This window comes from Cricetulus griseus, chromosome 5 (assembly GCF_003668045.3).
Source record: "Cricetulus griseus strain 17A/GY chromosome 5, alternate assembly CriGri-PICRH-1.0, whole genome shotgun sequence".
In the NCBI taxonomy this organism is placed as follows: domain Eukaryota; kingdom Metazoa; phylum Chordata; class Mammalia; order Rodentia; family Cricetidae; genus Cricetulus; species Cricetulus griseus.
Genome location: NC_048598.1, coordinates 100,657,538 through 100,675,905, shown reverse-complemented (window position 1 = coordinate 100,675,905; position 18,368 = coordinate 100,657,538). Strand labels below are relative to the sequence as shown.

The window sequence follows — 18,368 nt, the reverse complement described above, 5'->3', positions numbered from 1 at the left end:
ATGATTGCTATGAAGGAGAAGAATAAAACGCCGAAGGACAGCATGACGCTCTTACCTTGCTTTTATTTCGTGGAGGTGAGTGGGGGGCTGCGGAGACAGGTCTTCAGAGCATGGGGCTTCCGAGACCGTCCCCTCCACGCTGCCTGCGGGTCCAGGACCTGCAGCGCGGAACCAGGGCACCTGGAGCTGGGATGGGGATAAGGCTGGGTCCGAGGACCAGGGCTCTGCAGAAGTAGGCGTTCCAGAGACTCAGAAGGGCTCTTTAGACCGAGGGAACAGACCAGCGGAATGCTAGGATGGTGAGCTTTCTTTTAAGACCATGGGTGAGAAGCTAGACGGCAGGCATGGCGGTGAAGGAGACCCAGCTGGTGAGCGTGGGTCTGGACACTTGGCCCTACAGCGCCTTGGGTGCCTCTAACCCCACTTCTGCTATAATGGCACGGCCCTGTGCTCCCTCCTACCCCAGGCCACAGCTCCCCAAGGCTAGCCAGTTGTGGTGGAGAGCTGAGGGGGTCTAAAAATAGAAGACACTAAATGCATTCACATGGTGCATACTAAGTGTGGAGGAAGGCGTTTCCTCTGAATGAAGGATTCCGGTGGGGGACAGGAGCTGGTTCCACAAGCCCTGTGTCAGGCTGGAGCCAGCATCATTCCTAAAGGGGATCCCTTCCCAGCAGGTGACCCTGGTTGGGCCGCAGAGCAATTGGGGGAATGCTTAAACCCCAAGATGGCATTTAAGTGTGACAATAGATTAGCCCAGTCCAAGGCTTTGCCCAGCCCTCAGGCTGACTCTCACCAGAATCTTTGAAATCCTTCCAGAAATTGCTTACGGCTATTTTTTTCTCGCTCATTTACAATTATTTGCGAATGTCTTTAGTGATGGCAATAGAATCCAGGGCCTGAATCTTACCAGACCTGGGCTCCACCCTGACCACGCCCCCAGCTCCTCAGTGGGGATTCTAGGCAGGGACTCCACCCCTGACCACGCCCTCAGCCCCTCAGTGGGGATTCTAGGCAGGGACTCCACCCTGACCACGCCCCCATCGCCTCACCGGGGATTCTATGTGTGAGCTCCACCCATGACCACACCCCCATTCCTCACTGGGGAATTCTAGGCTAAGGCTCCACCCTGACCACGACCCCAGCCCCTCACTGAGGGGTTCTAGGCCAGGTCCTCAGCCCCAATGCGGACTTAGAATTTGGGTAGGAGCTCACCCTCACAGTGTAGGATGGACAGCAGATGTCTTCCTCCATTTCTCTTACTTTTGACAGGGTCCCTCCCTGGGCTGAAAGCTTGCTGGGGTCTCCGTGTCCTCACCCTGCTATACCTGAGTTACAGTCACACCCAATTATGCCCACCTTGCTATGTGGTGCTGGGGACTTGAACTCGGGTCCTGGCACCTATAAAGCAAGTGTTCTCCCCCTAAGGAGGATTTTCTCTTATTTTATTATTAAGTCTTTCTTCTTCAACACAAGGTCTTTTCGAGACAGGGTTTCTCTGTGTAGCCTTGGCTGTCCTGGCACTCGCTCTGGAGACCAGGCTGGTCTCGAACTCACAGAGATCCGCCTGCCTCTGCCTCCCGAGTGCTGGGATTAAAGGCGTGCGCCACCAACGCCTGGCCACAAGCTCTTTTCTAATAAGGTGTTTGAATATTTAGTGTGTGTGTGTGTGTGTGTGTACACAATGTGGCTAGAGAGTGGAGTGGTTCTCCACTATCACGTGGGTCCAGGAATTTGATCACACTCAAGCAGTTAGTTATCCTTAGCAGCAAGCACTTCCCAGCCATCCTGCTGGCCCTATACAAGGTTCTTTGTCCAGAGGGAACTTGACTTAGCAATGCTCACAAGGTGCCCCGACCCTTTTCCCTGCTGGGTAGTACTCCACCCCCCCACACACACCAGGACACTACCTTGTTTCTGAACCTTCGTTATCTCACAGACCTGGACAAGCCTGCATTGTTTCCCCCACTGGAGGGGGCAGGCTGAGGACCCTAGAATGGAGGTTGGGAAAAGGGCTACTCTGTTTCATTTCTATTGAAGCTGGTTCTCTTTAAGTAGCCCAGGTTGATCCAGAACTCGGAACCATTCTCCTGCCACAGCCTCCCAAGCGCTAGGGCAACAGGCAGAGGGAAGTGCCGCGTTTCACAGCCCTGCTGTGTTTGCCCACATTGGCACCAGTATCCCATGTGAGCAGCAGATCTTAACCAAAGCGTGGGCCTAAGGCTGTCTTTACTCAGCTGTTGCTTTACGTTCAGTACAAATGCTTGTCGCCTTCCCTTGGCACTGTGGCTGCAACAAACCCTGCAAATGGAAAACCCTGTGTGGAAAGGGCATTTGGGGGCTAAGAGGGCAGCTGCTGTGGTAAAGGCTTCTGCTGGCAAGCCTGACACCCTGAGTTCTGTCCCCAGGACCGGTACAATGCAAAGCTAGGATGATTCCCACAGTAGCCCTCTGACTTCGTCACCCAAAAATAAAGAGTAGTAAATGAAGGAGAATAGCGGGGCTATGGTGGCACAGGCCTTTAATCCCAACACTCACAGAGAGACCCTGTATCAGAAAGAAACAGGGGAAGGGAGAGTAGGAGGTCAAGAGTTTATTACCTCACCTGACACAGCCTACTACCCAACCTGGTGGGCGTATCACCCTGTATGTGGTGTTTTAAAACTATGGGGCACACTCTTCATGTAACTCACTGAACACTGAAAGACAGGACAAAGTGGAACAGTCCTGTATGTGTGGTCAGCAGCTTTATATTGAGTGTAACAGGCTTTCTTTTCAGCCACCAACCAGCTCCCAAATGATGACACAGTGGAGACATAATTATGTATGCTTGGCCTTATGTTATGCTTATTACACTAGGTCTTTCTCTTTTTCTTTTTTTTCCGAGACAGTGTTTCTCTGTGTAGCTTTGGAGCCTATCCTGGAACTCGCTGTGGAGACCAGGCTGGCCTCGAACTCACAGAAATCCGCCTGCCTCTGCCTCCTGAGTGCTGGGATTAAAGGCATGTGCCACCAACGCCTGGCTTCCAGCTAGCTCTTATAACTTAATCTAACCTGTTTATCTTCATCTATGTTGCTTTGGGACTCTCTACCTTTCTTTGTGTCCCTCTCCATGTTTGTCTGTCTGGTCCCCAGCATCTCCCTGTCTTTTCCCGAATTCTCACCTCTCTCCTTTGCTCTCCTCCTGTTTATTCTCTCTGCCTGCCAGCTCTGCCTGTCTCTCTACTGTCTAGTTATTGGCTGTTCAGCTTTTTATTAGATCAATCATGTGCCTTAGGCAGGCAGGGTGGAACAGCAACACATCTTTACATGGGTGTGTGTGTGTGTGTGTTGTGTGTTGTGTATGAACAAATGCAACAACACATTTTTAACCTGAGCCATCATGGTCTCAAGTAGCCCAGACTGGCCTCAGATTTTCTATGTAGCTGAAGCTGGCCTCGAACTCCTGATCCTCCTGCTCAGTGCTGGGACTTCCTGCTTGCAAGACTAGTACTTCACTGAGCCCAGCTCCAATATTTATTTATTTACTGAAACAGGGTTTCAGCGTGTAGCCCTGACTTTGCCTCTGTCTCCCAGGTGCTGGGACTAAAGGTGCGCACCACCACCACCACCACCACCACCTCATCCTGACTATGGAATTTTTATTTATGTTTATGGCTGTTCACTAGGAGCACTACACACATGCAGAAGCCCGCCCGTGGAGGCCAGAAGGACATAGAAACCCCTGGGATTAGAATTACCTAAGGCTGTGGATGCTGGGAATTGAACCCGGATCCTCTGGGAAAGCAGGCAACACTCTTAACTGTTAGAATATCTTCCCAGCCCTTGGTGCTCTCTCTCTCTCTCTCTCTCTCTCTGTCTGTCACACACACACACACACACTTCTTTTTTTTTCTTTTTTTTTTTTCTTTTTTTTTTTGGTTTTTCCCAGGCAGGGTTTCCCTATGGCTTTGGAGGCCTGGAACTAGCTCTTGTAGACCAGGCTGGTCTCAAACTCAGACCCGCCTGCCTCTGCCTCCCGAGTGCTGGGATTAAAGGCGGCAGCACACAGTTGTTTTTTGAGACAAGATTTCTCTGTGTAACAGCCCTGGATGTCCTGGAACTTGCTCCATAGACCAGGTTGACCTTGAACTCAGAGATCCACCTGACTGTGTCTCCTGAGTGCTGGGTACACCACATTTTTACTGCTGGGGCATACAAGTGACCCCAGGCAGATGTCACCCATTTCATTCCTCTGCCTCAGACTCTTTGTACAATTGGAGATCAATAAATGCTCCTTAACCTGAGGGTGACTGCCCATACTGTCACTCAGCACTCAGGAGGTAGAGGCAGGAGAAACAGTTCAGGGTCATCCTCAGCTACATCATGAGTTTAAGGCCAGCCTGGGACGTGAGATGCTCTATAAATGAATAAATAAATTAGATGCTCCTTTGACATTAAGGCAGCTCCCTCAATCTACTTTTTTTTCAAGTTTTTTTTTTTTTTTAAGATTTATTTATTTATTATGTATACAGTGTTCTGCCTGCATTTGTGCCTGAATGCCAGAAGAGGGCACCAGATCTCATTAGAGATCTCATTAGAGATGGTTGTGAGCCGCCATGTGGTTGCTGGGAATTGAACTCAGGACCTCTGGAAGAGCAGCTGGTGCTCTTAACCTCTGAGCCATCTTGCCAGCCCTGTCCCTCAATCTACTTTTACAGATCCCTTCACTGCCTGAGCCCCATGGGCTTTCAAGAGCCATGGCTCCTTAAACTTTGGAAGGGAGTAGTGACACTGGCATCAACTCCAGGTGGTGGGGACATGCCTGGTTGGTAGAGGACTCAGGCATGAGTGCAGGAGGGACCTTAGCACTAGCCACACACTGCATGCCATTTGAGGCTGCATTGGATGAGTGATGAGAAGGGGCAGGGAAATGCCACTAGGGAAGCTGCTCCGAGGAAGGGTTGGCAAACAGGGCTGACTAAGCCTGGTTAAGAAGGACTGGAAAGGAGAGGGCTAGGAGCAGAAACCAGGGAGGCTGGAGAGAGAAGTAGAAGTATATGCATTATCTGTGTATGGTGGATGGATGGATGGATGGATGGATGGATGGATGGATGGATGGAAGATAGATGAGCAGTCGACAATAGATTGATGGGTGGGTAGGTGGGTGGGTGGATGAGTGGGTGGTGGGTGGGTGGGTGGTGGGTGGGTGGATGGATGGGTGGGTGGGTAGGTGGGTGGGTGAGTGGATGTCAGATGGATCTGAATGTTGAGGAAGCCCTTGTATGGCTGAACCATTTCATGAGTATGGAATGGCTCTTCTCACTTGCTGCGTAGCTGGGCTACAGAAATGTGTGTGAATCTGTCATGCTAAGGCTATGGTGGGATAGTCAGTGACCTGGACCATCATCTGCCCCCACAAGCTGCCTATCGTGGCTTCTTCCATTGTGTCCTTATACTTCCTGGAGCTGACTGACCTGTTCAAGCCAGCCAAGGTGGGATTCCAGTGCTATGACCGCTCACTGTCCATGCCCTATGTGGAGACCAATGAGGAACTGATCCCACTGCTCATGCTCCTGAGTCTAGCCTTCGCAGCACCTGCAGCCTCTGTGAGTAGTGTCATGGCCCCGGGTGCTTGGGTCCCTCACTGTGACCCCACCTGACCTGCCTCTCCCTGGGGGGCCAGATCATGGTAGGCGAGGGCATGGTCTACTGCCTGCAGTCCCGGCTGTGGGGCCGTGGCCCAGGGGGCACAGAAGGCAGCATCAACGCAGGTGGCTGCAACTTCAACTCCTTCCTCCGTCGCACAGTGCGCTTTGTAGGTGAGTGACTGTGAGGCTTCCCGATCCTGCCTTCATGCCCATTCACGGGGGGTGGGGGTGGGGGTAGGTGGGTTACAGAGTGAATGGCTTTGTGGGAACACCCTAGTCCTTTGCTTCCTTCCCCTGGCCTGGCCCTCTCGCCCTCAGGTGTGCACGTGTTTGGCCTGTGTGCCACGGCTCTGGTGACGGACGTCATCCAGCTGGCCACTGGCTACCATACGCCTTTCTTCCTAACTGTCTGCAAGCCCAATTACACTCTGCTGGGTACTTCCTGTGAAGCGAACCCTTACATCACTCAGGATATCTGTTCTGGCCACGATACCCACGCCATCCTGTCAGCACGGTGAGCCAGATCCCCAAGCCCTGCAGTGGGACTATCATAATCTCCTACTCTAGTAACCTTGGGGAAACAGGCTGACCCCCGACCAGCAGGGCTGACACTATGCCTCTTGTAGGAAGACCTTCCCGTCCCAGCATGCCACTCTGTCAGCCTTTGCTGCTGTTTATGTGTCGGTAAGTGATAACCCCCAATGCTGTAACTTATGCCCTTCCGTGGGCAGTAGCTACAACCTGACCCTGCCTACCTGTTGGCCCAGATGTACTTCAATTCAGTCATCTCGGATACTACGAAACTTCTGAAGCCCATCCTTGTGTTCGCCTTTGCCATTGCTGCCGGCGTCTGTGGCCTCACGCAGATCACCCAGTACCGCAGTCACCCTGTGGATGTCTATGCTGGCTTTCTCATTGGTGCTGGCATCGCTGCCTATTTGGTGAGGGTGGGGTTAACAAGGAAGAGGTCTGAGGGAGGAGGCTGGCTGGCCACCAATGGGATTTGAGCAGGGAGGTTGAGTAGTAGGCGCCTGTGGTCTGAGGGAGGAAGGCTTCTCCCAAATTCTGCATGCTCCCATCAGCCATAGAATGCTGGTGCCTCCCTGTGGCCGGCCGGCACTTTCCCCTGCTGGATAGTCAGCCTCATGGGAGTCCTTCTCATCCCTAGGCCTGCCATGCAGTGGGCAACTTCCAGGCACCACCTTCAGAGAAGGTGTCTATGCCAGCTCCTGCCAAGGACACCCTGCGAGTGCTGACACAACGGGGCCATGAGTCCATGTGTCAGCAGAACAAGTCTGTCAGCACAGATGAGCTGGGTCCTCCCGGGAGGTTGGAGGGTGTGCCACGGCCTGTGGCTCGAGAGAAAACATCTCTGGGCAGCCTCAAGCGGGCCAGCGTGGATGTGGACCTGCTGGCCCCCCGCAGCCCCATGGGCAAGGAGGGCATGGTCACCTTCAGCAACACACTGCCCCGTGTCAGCACACCTTCACTGGACGACCCTGCCAGGCGCCACATGACCATCCACGTACCCCTTGATGCCTCCCGTTCCAAGCAGCTCATCAGTGAGTGGAAGCAGAAATCTCTGGAGGGCCGTGGCCTGGGGCTGCCGGATGAAGGTAGCCCTGTGCACCTGCGGGCCCCAGCAGAACCCATGGCAGAGGAAGAGGAGGAGGAAGAGGAGGAGGAAGAGGAAGAAGAAGAGGAAGAGCACGTGCCACCTTCACTCTATCCTACTGTCCAGGCTCGGCCAGGGCTTGGGCCCCGAGTCATCTTGCCTCCAAGGCCAGGGCCCCAACCCCTTGTGCACATCCCTGAGGAAGGAGTACAGGTTGGAGCTGGCTTGTCACCCAAGAGCAGCTCCTCCGTGCGGGCTAAGTGGCTGTCAATGGCTGAGAAGGGTGGGGCCCCAGTGGCTGTGGCTCCATCCCAGCCACTGGTGGCCAACCCACCTAGGCTACTGCAGGTCATTGCCATGTCCAAGGCAGCAGGGGGCCCCAAGGCAGAGACAGCCTCATCGTCCAGTGCCAGCTCCGACTCCTCACAGTACCGTTCCCCATCCGACCGTGACTCTGCCAGCATTGTCACTATTGACGCACATGCCCCACACCACCCAGTGGTGCGCCTGTCCTCAGGCAGCACACCATGGGAGTGGAAGGCCAAGGTGGTAGAGGGGGACGGCTCTTACGAGCTGGGAGACCTGGCGCGTGGCTTCCGAAGCAGCTGCAAACAACCTGGCATGGGCCCAGGGTCTCCAGTCAGCGATGTGGACCAGGAGGAACCTCGTTTTGGGGCTGTTGCTACCGTCAACCTAGCCACTGGGGAGGGCCTGCCCCCACCAGGTGCAAGTGAAGGGGCCCTGGGTGCTGGCAGCCGGGAATCCACTCTGAGACGCCAGGTGGGTGGGCTGGGGGATCGGGAAATGGAGGCAGAGGCAGAGAGTTACTACAGGAGGATGCAGGCCCGCAGATACCAAGACTAAGCCTGGCACAGACCTCAGTGCGAGGGCGGGAGCACCTACAGCACCAATAAAAAGGCTGATGGTAACGATATCCTGTGGTCCAGATGGTCCTTAAGCATAAGTGGGAAGACTCTGGTGGTAAGGGTGTCCAGGATGCCTGGACCTCTCCACCCTGACACTTGTATTCCATGTGTAACTAAAGACCCCAAGCCCTCCGTCCCCAACGCCCAAAGACAGGCAGACGTGCAAGACACAGGCGTTTGTTTATTGAGTCCAGGCCCAGCCCGGCTGATACCTCTACAGCTCAGAATGAAGGGCTCAGGGAAGGCACAGGTTAGAAAACTGCTTTAATGGAAACTCCCCCCAAAACACCATCTGGGACTGGGTGGAATGTGGCCAGGGCTGGCCCCAGGACAATACTGAGCCTGTAGTTGTTACCAAAATATACATCTGTCACCATAAAAAACTGCTGCACCGCCTCAGCTCCACACAAGTATAAAAATCATAAATATTTACACTCTTGCCACTCCTTCACAGAAGCAAGGTCCAGGGAACCCCTCCCACAGACAGGCTAGGCATGATATGGGCATTTGGGAGGGGCATTAAGGCCTAGAGGTCAGCCCCTCACCTGGGCCTAGTCAGAGGCGGGCAGAAAACAAAACTTTGGTCCAAAATTTGAAGGTAGGAACCCACTGGTCTCAGAGCTGTTTTTCTTTAGGCAGAGGCAGCACTGGCCTGGGTCCCACCTGCAAGTTGGTCACCGGGAAGAGGGGACAAGCACAGGGACATAGAAGCTGAGAGTACACACATACCATTGTATCATTGCTATAAAAAGTTACTTAAAACTATATCTCTTGCATATAAATGGGGGAAGATTCAGGTATTTGGTCAAGTGGAAATATTGCTAGGCACGGGTGTCTGCGACCACACAGAATAGAATACAAAGGTCACATGAGGCTCGGCAGCTGAGGATGGCCTGGGCCCCCCAGGCTGGCCAGGGACATGGGAGAATCATGTCACTTGATTATAAGGGTGGGGGCAGTGGCCCCAGTTCCTGCACAGCATAGGGAGCCTGTGGTGCAGGCCACTGGCTCACCTGCAGGTCTAGAGACAAGACTGGTGGCCTAAGAGGCTAGGTGCGCAGCCGCAAGGTGGGCTGGTTTGTAAGGCACGAGAAAGCGGCTGTGTTCGGGGCACCGCTGTGGCCTTATGCCTGAGCCCCTCAAGGCATGGTGCCTGGCCTGACTGGACCTCTGTGGCCCAAGCCATTTCCTGCCATGGCAAGGTGGACTAGATTTAATTTTTTTAAAAACAGGTAAACTGATCTCTTTAAAAAAATAAAATCTCTGGTCTGTAAGGTCACTTCAGCTGCTTTTAAAGTGGCTTTTCTGGAATGGTGGAAGCTGTTGCAGGCCCACAGGCACCTAGATGGTGGACTTGGAGAAGGACACACGCAGGTGGTGGTTCTCGCCCAGGTCATGGTTGTGCAGTTCAATTAGCGCCTGCACGGCCTCCTCCACAGAGCCCATCTGGATCAGGGCCATCTTTCGGTCCTTCCTGCAGGTAGGGTGAGTTGGGAGGAGTGGTCAGAGGGGGCTGGCTGGGGCAGGCAGCAGGCAGGTGGGGGACAGGGCTGTACTACTCACTGGAAGAACTTGAAGCCTTTGACCACACCACCGTTGCTGGAGAAGAGGTTCTTGAGGTCGTCTTCTGACACAGAGGGCCTACAGGGAGACAGAGGTGTCACCCGGGGGCCCTGGGAGTAGGGCACACAACAGGCAAACAGACTGGGAGCCTTCAGGGCTTACTAACAGGACAAGCTACCCTCTGGCTAACTCACGGGATATTGGAGAGGTGGAGAGTAGCTGAGGGTGGGAAGATGTTCTGGAAGTTCTTGGAGCCCGGCTTCTTGAAGCGGTGCAGTGGTGAGCTACCATAGTCCTTGGTGAGGCCCTGGTCCTCCTGTCCCTCCCGAGGCAGCTGCACACTCTGATGCTTTGACAGTGTGATGCGCACGGACTTCCCGTGTAGCTTGTGTCCATTCAGGTGGCTCATGGCTGGGCAAAGGATGGGAAACACATGAGCAACAGGCCCCATGCGCTCTGCTCCCAGCCCTAGGTGCAGCCAAAGCCCCCGTAAGCTGCGCCCTCCAATGGCTCTCACCCAGCTGGGCCTGGCTGCCGTCTGCCATCTGGACAAGGGCATTTTCTTTCTTGTTGAACAGAATCTTCACCCGCTGCACATCACCATAGACTCCTTTAAAACCCAGGGAGAAAGTCTGAGATACCTAGCCTCTTAACCTCTCCCACCCGCCCACTGCCCACCCCTTGCACCCAAGCTCCCAGCGGGCCAGGTTTGTTTAGTGGGCACCGGGAGGGAGCCTGTGTCTCACAGCCCAAGGCCTGCTAACGGGTACTGCGCTTGGCAGTCTCGGGACTCCATACAGCTGTCAGAACAGCCACGTTCACATGCTACTGACACGCTTAGCTCTGGAAGCATGCAGGGTGGTTGGTAACCATGCGTGTCTACTCAGTACAATCCGCAAACCGGAAGCAAACCACGGACCGAGGCAGAAGGCCAAACACAAACTCAATAGTACATAGCAGGGTGTAAAATAACCAAATAAATGAAACCAAGGTAATAAAAGTGAGAATAACATACCGAAGAGAATAAAGAGGCTTTGGGGTGTGACTCTCTTTAGAGACAGCAGAGGAAGGCAGCAGGGGACAGGGAGAGGGAGAGGTCAAGGGGGCGAGTGCCAATCGTCCACGAGGAAGACAGTCCCCGCAGGCGAGCAGGTTCATGATGATGAAGTTGTCAGGATGTTAATATTCAAGGGCAGGTTGGTTTCCGGAGAGCGGGTTTGAGAGGGGAGTTTGTTTTTATTGATTTATGTTTTGTTTGTTTCAAGCAACAACAGGAAGCAGAAGAACCGTGCAGTCAGTTGGCAAAGAAATTCCGGATCAGGCAAGAAAAAAAATTGGGAGGGGAGGGGAGGAAAGAAAAAAGTAGCAAAACACAGGTCAGTAAATACGTAGGAAAACAAGGCAGTGTTCCGCACGCCCACACACACACATTCATACGCATGTGCACACACACGTACACAATCACACATGTGAGGAGAAGCACTGCACACAGGCTTGAGGACCGTGGGCCAGCACTGCGGCTGAGACTAAAGACTGAGGCAAGGAGTGGAGCCTGTTAGTTTCCAGGTGGCAGGCGTGGCGCTCAGGAGTGAATTGGCTGGAGCAGGGCTGGCCTGGAGAGCCACAGGAGCTAAAGAGAGCAACCTGAGGCACTGCCATGCCGCATACAGCCGGTCCTGGAAAAGCAACACTGAGCCTCAAGGGCCACCTGAGCTCTATAGAGAGCTCCAGCCACAGACACAAACTGGCCGGTACTGGCCTGAGCCAGCTCCCTTCCAGGGATCACTCCCAGGCCTCCTTGCCATGTCCCAAATTAACTCAGACTGCCTCGTGCAGCAAGGAAAACACCCCGGCTCTGAGCACCGAGGGTCTGAGGGCCGGGGTGCGAATGGAGCTGAGAGGAAAACAGAAAACCTCAGAGCAGCTGGGAAGGAGTGGAGGCCAAGAGCAACAGACAGAGGGGCAGCACACCTGTGCCCACGGCGCCTGGGACACCCAGAGCCCCTGCCTGCCGTCCAGTGCACCCACCAGGACCTATAGTCAACCCACACCCCACCATTCCAGGTACAGGCAGAGCAAACCAACACCCACATACCTCAGGGTTCAGGTTGCTGACCAGAAGGACAGAATTTCCGGCACCTGCCAGGCCTGGAATGGCAATGCGGCCAGCTGCAGCAGCCGCAGCAGCAGAAGGTATGGCCAGGGGGGCCAACGCTCCATGGACATTAGGAACAGAGAGGCCTGCAAAGGAAGGTAGTGCAGATATGAGCCTGGATGGCTGTGTCAAGAGCGGGCAGGCACCCTCTTCTTGCACACAGCCACGAGGTGTCAACTGGCTGTGGCCTGCCCAGGAGGCCACACACATTGGCTGACACCACAGCCAGTCCAGTTGTGTTCAGACTGCATGCGCCCAACAGCACAAAAGCTCTGGTCGACACCGGCCCTCTGCAAGCAGGGCCTGCCACAGACACGCCCGGCTGTGCACGCATGCGGCGCCCATTCCTCCATGCAGGCTCGGGCGGCACGCGGAGGCTGAGGCCCATGCTCCTCAGCCCTGGAGGCCACTTGCTTACCAGGCCATTAAATTCAATCTACTAGGGACACTGCGTTCTCGTCCTCGCCCAAGGTGCTTGAAGGGAACCAGACCAAAGACTGAATGATTAGTGGCTTGTTGCTAATGCCAACACAGGGCACCTGGCCCAGCCCTGCCTGAGACTACCCTGCCCTAGCTGCCTGTGGATGCTGCCAGAGGCCCCTTCCCCTCTCCCCGGAAGGGGGCCCGGGACCTCACACTTGGGGCCAGAGAGAGGCATCCCGGTCTCTGGGCAGCTCTGGGGTTGTGTGGGCATGCAGGCGCCGGGGTCAGGATGAGCATGAATACCTGCGGCCTGAGGGATGGCAAAGGTGGGAGGGAACCCGGCTCCTGCATACGGAGAGGCTGACATTATGCCGGGCGCACCTAGAAACAAACAGACACTAATCACTGCACCTCACCTCAAGGCTGGGCCGGACACGGGCAGGACTGAGGGGCTGGGCTGTGCAGTGCCAGGGCACTGGGGAGCCTGACAGAGCTAGGTGGCCTGTCCCACCCTGCTGACTTGGTGAATCTCAGTACAGCATCTCACCAAAGGCTGCAGCCATGGTCTGGTCCAGCGAAGGCTGGCTGTCCCCAGAGGGCAAGTCGGGGCGAGTGTAGTCCCTGCTCTTGTCATTGTTGTACTTGACATTAAGACTAGTGAGCTTGGAGAAGTCAATGCGCAACGTGCAGCAGGCGTTGTAGATGTTCTGGCCATCCAGCGACTAAGGGGGACACAGGTGATGAGTGCTGGCCAGGCATACATAGGATTGCCCACCCCCAGAAGCCCTACTCACCAGCTTGGCATGTTGGGCGCTCACAGGGTCGGCATACTGCAGCAGTGCCTGGAACTGGTTATTCTTGGTAAACGTGATGATCTTCAGAACTGTGCCAAACTTAGAAAAGATCTGCCAGAGAGAGACACGTGAGCTCCAGCTGCAGGCAGATGGGCACCCAACCACCTGCTGAAGGGAATGCATCCACCCACCTGGTGCAGAACATCCAGGGTCACTGGGTAGAAGAGATTTTCAACAATGATCCTGAGCACTGGGCTCTGGCCTGCCATTGCCATCCCCGCATCCACAGCAGCGGCAGAGGCTGCCAAGGCCAGGTTTCCGGACTGCACAGAGTTCACAGCCTGCAGGGCTGCCTGGGCACGCTGTGGAGGAAGCACCATGAGCTGCAATCCAGGGCTGAGACAGGGACCCAGGCCACTCACCCACCTGCCTGCCCTGAAGACGCACTGCCTGGTTGGGTGAGCTGTCAGTTTTGAGCTCCTTGTGGTTGGAGAACTGGATGTAGATGGGCTGTCCACGCAGCACGGGTGCCACTGACGTATAGTAGTTGACCATAGTGTTGGCAGCCTCCTCTGTGTTCATTTCAATGAAGGCCTGGTTTTTCCCCTTCAGCATAAGGAGGTTGGTGACCTTCCCAAAGGGCAGCCCCAGAGAGATAACCTCGCCCTCAGTGACATCACTGGGCAGCTTGCGGACATGGATGACTCTGGAAGGGACCCCTGTGCTCCTGTTGTCACCTTTAAACTTCTTGCTATCATTTCCATTGGCTGAAAAAGGGATGGGAGGGATGGGGTGCATTTGTGAGGCTGAAAGCCCCTTTCTTGCCTTTGGTCAGATCCTGCCCACCCCCCCCAGCTCCCAAGAAGCCATGCCTCCCTAGGGCCAAGTACAGCCTAGGTATTCTCACCTGCAGAAGTCGAGCTGCTCATGATGAAGGGGCCGTTGCTGACACACGTGGAGAAGAGCTCGTCGGATCCCCGCTGGGAAGAGAACATTGACCCTCAGCTCCAGGCTGATCCCTCCTTTCCTACCTTCCACACCGCAGCCCCCAGGGAAATGCTCAGCACCCCATGCCTGCTACAGCTTCCCGCAGCCTTCACTGGTCACTGGGGCGCTGTGCCAGCAGCCATGTGGGAGGGCCCTGCCTGGTGGGTCATCTGCCCAAAGTGCACAGCTGCCAGCCTTATGGTACCCTCCTGGCAGAGCTGCTGGCAGCTTCTGGAGACACAAAACCCAGCCCTGCTGTCCTGGCTACAATCCAGGACGAGGCACTGTGGCTGTACCCAGTGGGTGGGACCATCCTGTGGCAGCCACTCACTGGGGAACCCCCAAGCTGACCCCACAGTGGGGACCCTTCCTTGCCAGAAATTAGTTTGGCTGAGTCACCCCTGGGAAGAAACCACAGACCTAGGTTCAGGACAGCAAGAGACAGCCTAAGACCCAGAATGAGCCTCAGAGCACACCATGGGGCAGAACATCCTGGCTATCTACACCTAGCCAGCCAGAGATCCTGATGCTAAATACCCAGAGGTTCAAGACCACCACCTTTTCCATGTCTTGTTTCATCTTCATTCAACAAGGAGCAGCCTAACAATATACCCGGGAGACCCCACACACCCACCCTCCCTGCCCAAGCCAATATCAAGGGCCTTCATCCTTCAATACCTTAACTGATCCTGACAATGAAGGCTCAGAGCATCCATTGTGAGCATACAGGTCTAGAGACCAGAGGCCAGCACCTGCCATTCTCATCCCTCTCCCTAGGTGGAAAGGGGAATCCCTGAAGCTTACACCATAAACTGTGGCCACACTAATATCTCAGGAGCAAGGGCTGCAGTGGAATTGGACCTGCCCAGCCTGGGAGGCAAGACCCTGACATGCAAAGCCCAGAACCTCATGTTCACATGTGAGCTGCAGGAAGTCACTTCCTGTTGGCAGCCAATCTCCCATGAGGTCCCACAGGCTGACCCCAGTGGGAGGGTGGCTTCCGTCTGGGCTGGGCGGGAGGAGCAGTACTTCCTGCAGCTCTGCTCCTGGCAGCCTGCCGCAGAGCCCTAACAGTCTCCCCACAGAGGCTCAGGAGCCCATGACTGTCAGAGGAATAAAGTCCAGCCACCTGGGCCAACAGCCCCAAGCTGCTGGGCAGAAAAGGCACAAGATACTGGTCACTGGTCAGCCTAGGCTGCCTGAAGGCTTGTCATGGTTACTGTCACAATTTGTTAAGTCTCTTTCTCCACCCAGAGCTCCCTGCTCCTCCTAACTTGCCCAGTATGGCCCGTGGCTAGTGTGCATTCAAGTAGCCATGAGGCAATGAAGCTCAGCACCACCTTCACCCAGACACCCTGTCACCTGCAGGCCTGGGCCTACATGGGGCTCCCCTCCCTCCACCCCAGAGCACAGGTTTATCTGAAGATCAGCAGGCAGGTGGAGACAGAGTCCACTCAGGAAAGAATGAAACTAGTCCAGACAGCAGCCTGGTAGCAAATCAGCTGGCAGCGGCTGAGGAGGCCCCCAGGGCCTTACCTGCAGGGCCTTTTGAGGGGAGGAAGCTGCCTGCCACCCACTACAGCTTAACAGGCAAGTCTAAATAGCTCACCCATCAGATCTTCACCTAGGAACACACCACAGACTTCCAAACCAAACCCACATGGACAACACCAAGTATGTACCCAGAGACCCAAACCCACTACTTAGTTAAAGGCCGAAGGGTACAAGACAAAATGAGCCAGAAAGAGGCCAGCAGAGAGCTGAGCCACCAGACCCAGAAAAGGGTACCAGGCCTCCATGTCCCCTGGGTGGCACGTGTGTGGACCTGGGCCACCTGTTACCCTGTCTTTGTAGACTGGACTGGGGACAGGACACCCTGTAGCAAGCACAATCTAGCTTTGACTACAACAGGGCTGGGTATAACGCCAAGCAAGAGATACCTACCTTTGTACCGACTGCTATGTCTGGGACGATGCTGTGGAGAGAAAGAGAGACGTCAGCATTGTGGAGCCTGGAAGGCCCTCTGCCAGTCCAGCTCGGAAGGAAGGGCAGGGAAGTGAGCCACCCATTGAGTCTCAATTTGAAAGGAGGCCATCATTGTCCTGGGAGCCCCTCCCTCCTTCCACACAGGACCCTGGTCCTGCCTTTGAACACTATAAGAGGTCTACTTTCTACAAAGCCTACTAGTTATCCGGGCCTGCTACAACTCCTGGACATCCTGCAATGCTGGGAGTCTGGGAAGCCGGTAAAGGCAGCAGCCATGGGCAGTGCTTCCTCAGTGGGGGTGGGGAGCTCCAAGACCAGGCCTCGTTACCATTTACAAACCAACTGAGCTGCCCAGATACACCCTGGGTTACTGATCAACCCCAGCCTCTCGTGACTGCACCCTGCCTCTCCTGCTGCACCTAGCGTGCAGCAAGCCTGCCATGGCTGGCCAGGTTCCCAAGTGACTCCAAGAGTCCTGCCTAGGGAAGTGGTGGCTGGCTGTGTGACAATGACCCTTGGTGGGCAGCTCTGTCTTCCAAAATCCTTTCTTTCCGGGGCAGGTTCTCTAGAAAACTCTGGCTGTCCTGGAACTCAAAGCGATATTATCTGCCTGTTTCAGCCATTATTCTAAGTGCAGACTACCACACTCGGCTCAAAGAAACCTTAAGAAGCTGCTAAAAGGCTGCATCTTTGGACTCTCGCCTGTCACCTCAGCGCTCGCAAGGCCAAGGCAACAAGTCCGCAATAGGTACAAGGCTTGAGGCTAGGCCAAAGTATTTCATAGGACCGATTCTTTAAAAAAAAAAAAAAAAAAAAAAAGAGAGAGAAACGCTGCTACTAAGTGTGGTGACTCACAGCACTAGGGAGGCTACGGTGGGAGCATCAGGAATTCAAGGTCAGTCTGTCTCCAAGAACTCCAACAAGTTAAGAAAAAAAGTCGGTGACTAGTGACGCAGGCCTTCAGCCCCAGCAGTCGCGAGTCACAGGCAGGCGGACCTTTGGGTCTGAGGTGAGCCGGGGGCACCGGGAGACCCTGTCTCCAAAACAAACGCCAAACTCCAAACAAAAAGTTGCCGAGTGGAGTGGCAGCTCCCGGAAGCGTGCAGGAGGCCCGGATGCCAGGGCGGCAGGGCGGCGCGCGCGGGCGGCCGATCCCAACCCGACTCTGCCCATCGCCCCTCGGGCCGGGCGCTCGGCGGCGTCCGGCCGACACCTCCCCCCGAGGCGGGCAGGGCGCGCGCCCTCGGGGGAGAGGTCCAGGCACGCACGCACGCGCGCGCTGCGGGGCGCGCGCCGACAAGACGCGCGCGCAAGCGGCGCCGGACGGGGAGCACGAAGGGACATTCCTCGGGCACGCGGAGAGCCGGCACCCACCGGAGGGCCGGAAGCGGGAAGGGCCCCGCGGCCGTGCGGCTCCGGGGAGCGCGTCTTACCGGGGGGAGCGCGCGTGCACGCGGAGGGCGGGGAGGGGGCGCCGGGCGGCTCCGGATGGGGCGCGCGGGCACCGGAAGTGCGCTGGGCGAGCGGGTTAAGGGGAGCCGAGGTATGGGTGCGGCCACCCTAAACCGGCCGGGCTCCTCGCTGGCCCCGGACGCCCGGGGGTTCCGAGCGCGCCACGCGGACGGAGGCCACGCACGCGCGCGCGCCCAGCGGTTGGGGGGGTTGGCAGGGGAGGATAAGACCCTGTGAGAGGCCGCCGGGCCTGCGACGCGGCGCTGAGAGCGGCGGGCGAGGGGCGCGGCACGACTCACCCGTCCATGGCACACAGAGCAGACCCGCGGGGGACGGAGCGGAGGCGCAGGAATAGCAGGCGCTGACCCAACGGCTCCGAGTTATAGACTCACAAGATGGCGGAGACGCCCGCACACGTCCCCCGCGCGCGCTACTCATTGGCTCTCGCCGCGGCCTGTGGGCGGGGCGGACGCAGCCTGCCCCCGCCAACGCCGCCCATTGGTCAGGATTTTACTCCAAGGGAGAAACCCGGACAGACTCCAGACAGCTATTGGTGGGAACGTCCGTCAGTCAAGGCGGAAGACGGAAACGACCTGTGGGGGAGGGGGAGGGCGTGAATGGGTGTGAGCACGTGATAGCGCCTGAGCCAATAAGTGAGCCTCGGCGCGGCCTGCGGGAAGCCATCTTGAGAGTGGGTACGTGGCGGGTCAGACGCAGACAGGCATGCTCACCGGAGGTTGCCGCCATGTTGCAAGCGGGCAGTGGAAGCCGTTGGCTCTCAACGTGAGGGCAAAGCGAAGTACGCTGCCATGTTGGATCCGGGCAGGAAACCCCTTA

The 18,368-nt window shown here is 56.0% G+C and overlaps 2 protein-coding genes across 4 annotated transcripts; one reads left to right on the top strand and one right to left on the bottom strand.

The window, feature by feature from the left end:
• Positions 1 to 8,177, top strand: Plppr3 (phospholipid phosphatase related 3). Its single transcript, XM_035445099.1, is given in 7 exon segments — positions 1 to 75; positions 5,403 to 5,588; positions 5,666 to 5,801; positions 5,949 to 6,144; positions 6,257 to 6,336; positions 6,339 to 6,571; positions 6,799 to 8,177. Coding segments are annotated over 7 exon segments (2,217 nt in total). The 3' UTR covers positions 8,110 to 8,177.
• Positions 8,178 to 8,332: 155 nt separating this feature from the next.
• On the bottom strand, positions 8,333 to 17,968 carry Ptbp1 (polypyrimidine tract binding protein 1). 3 transcript variants are annotated; one of them, XM_027419446.2, is made up of 14 exons: positions 17,831 to 17,963; positions 16,038 to 16,068; positions 14,014 to 14,086; positions 13,554 to 13,873; positions 13,298 to 13,468; positions 13,107 to 13,217; positions 12,860 to 13,034; positions 12,616 to 12,693; positions 11,830 to 11,975; positions 10,750 to 10,783; positions 10,252 to 10,344; positions 9,929 to 10,145; positions 9,735 to 9,812; positions 8,333 to 9,645 (listed from the first exon to the last, which is right to left on the bottom strand). In XM_027419446.2, exons 1-14 carry the CDS (start codon positions 17,836 to 17,838, stop codon positions 9,513 to 9,515), a joined length of 1,668 nt encoding a protein of 555 aa, XP_027275247.1. In that variant the 5' UTR covers positions 17,839 to 17,963; the 3' UTR covers positions 8,333 to 9,512. The 3 variants fall into 3 exon arrangements, with proteins under 3 accessions (XP_027275247.1, XP_035300989.1, XP_027275248.1); XM_035445098.1 differs by lacking the exon at positions 17,831 to 17,963 and adding an exon at positions 16,935 to 17,103; XM_027419447.2 differs by lacking the exon at positions 12,616 to 12,693 and having other exon boundaries at positions 17,831 to 17,968.
• Positions 17,969 to 18,368: the final 400 nt, after the last annotated feature.

Bases quoted from the DNA above. Each gene is read 5' to 3' on its own strand.
- Ptbp1 (XM_027419446.2), bottom strand. The intron at 11,976-12,615 runs GTATTCATGCTC...CTTCCTTTGCAG, and splicing joins TGCCATCCCTCAGGCCGCAG to GCCTCTCTGTTCCTAATGTC. The intron at 9,813-9,928 runs GTGAGTTAGCCA...GTCTCCCTGTAG, and splicing joins CTCCACCTCTCCAATATCCC to GCCCTCTGTGTCAGAAGACG.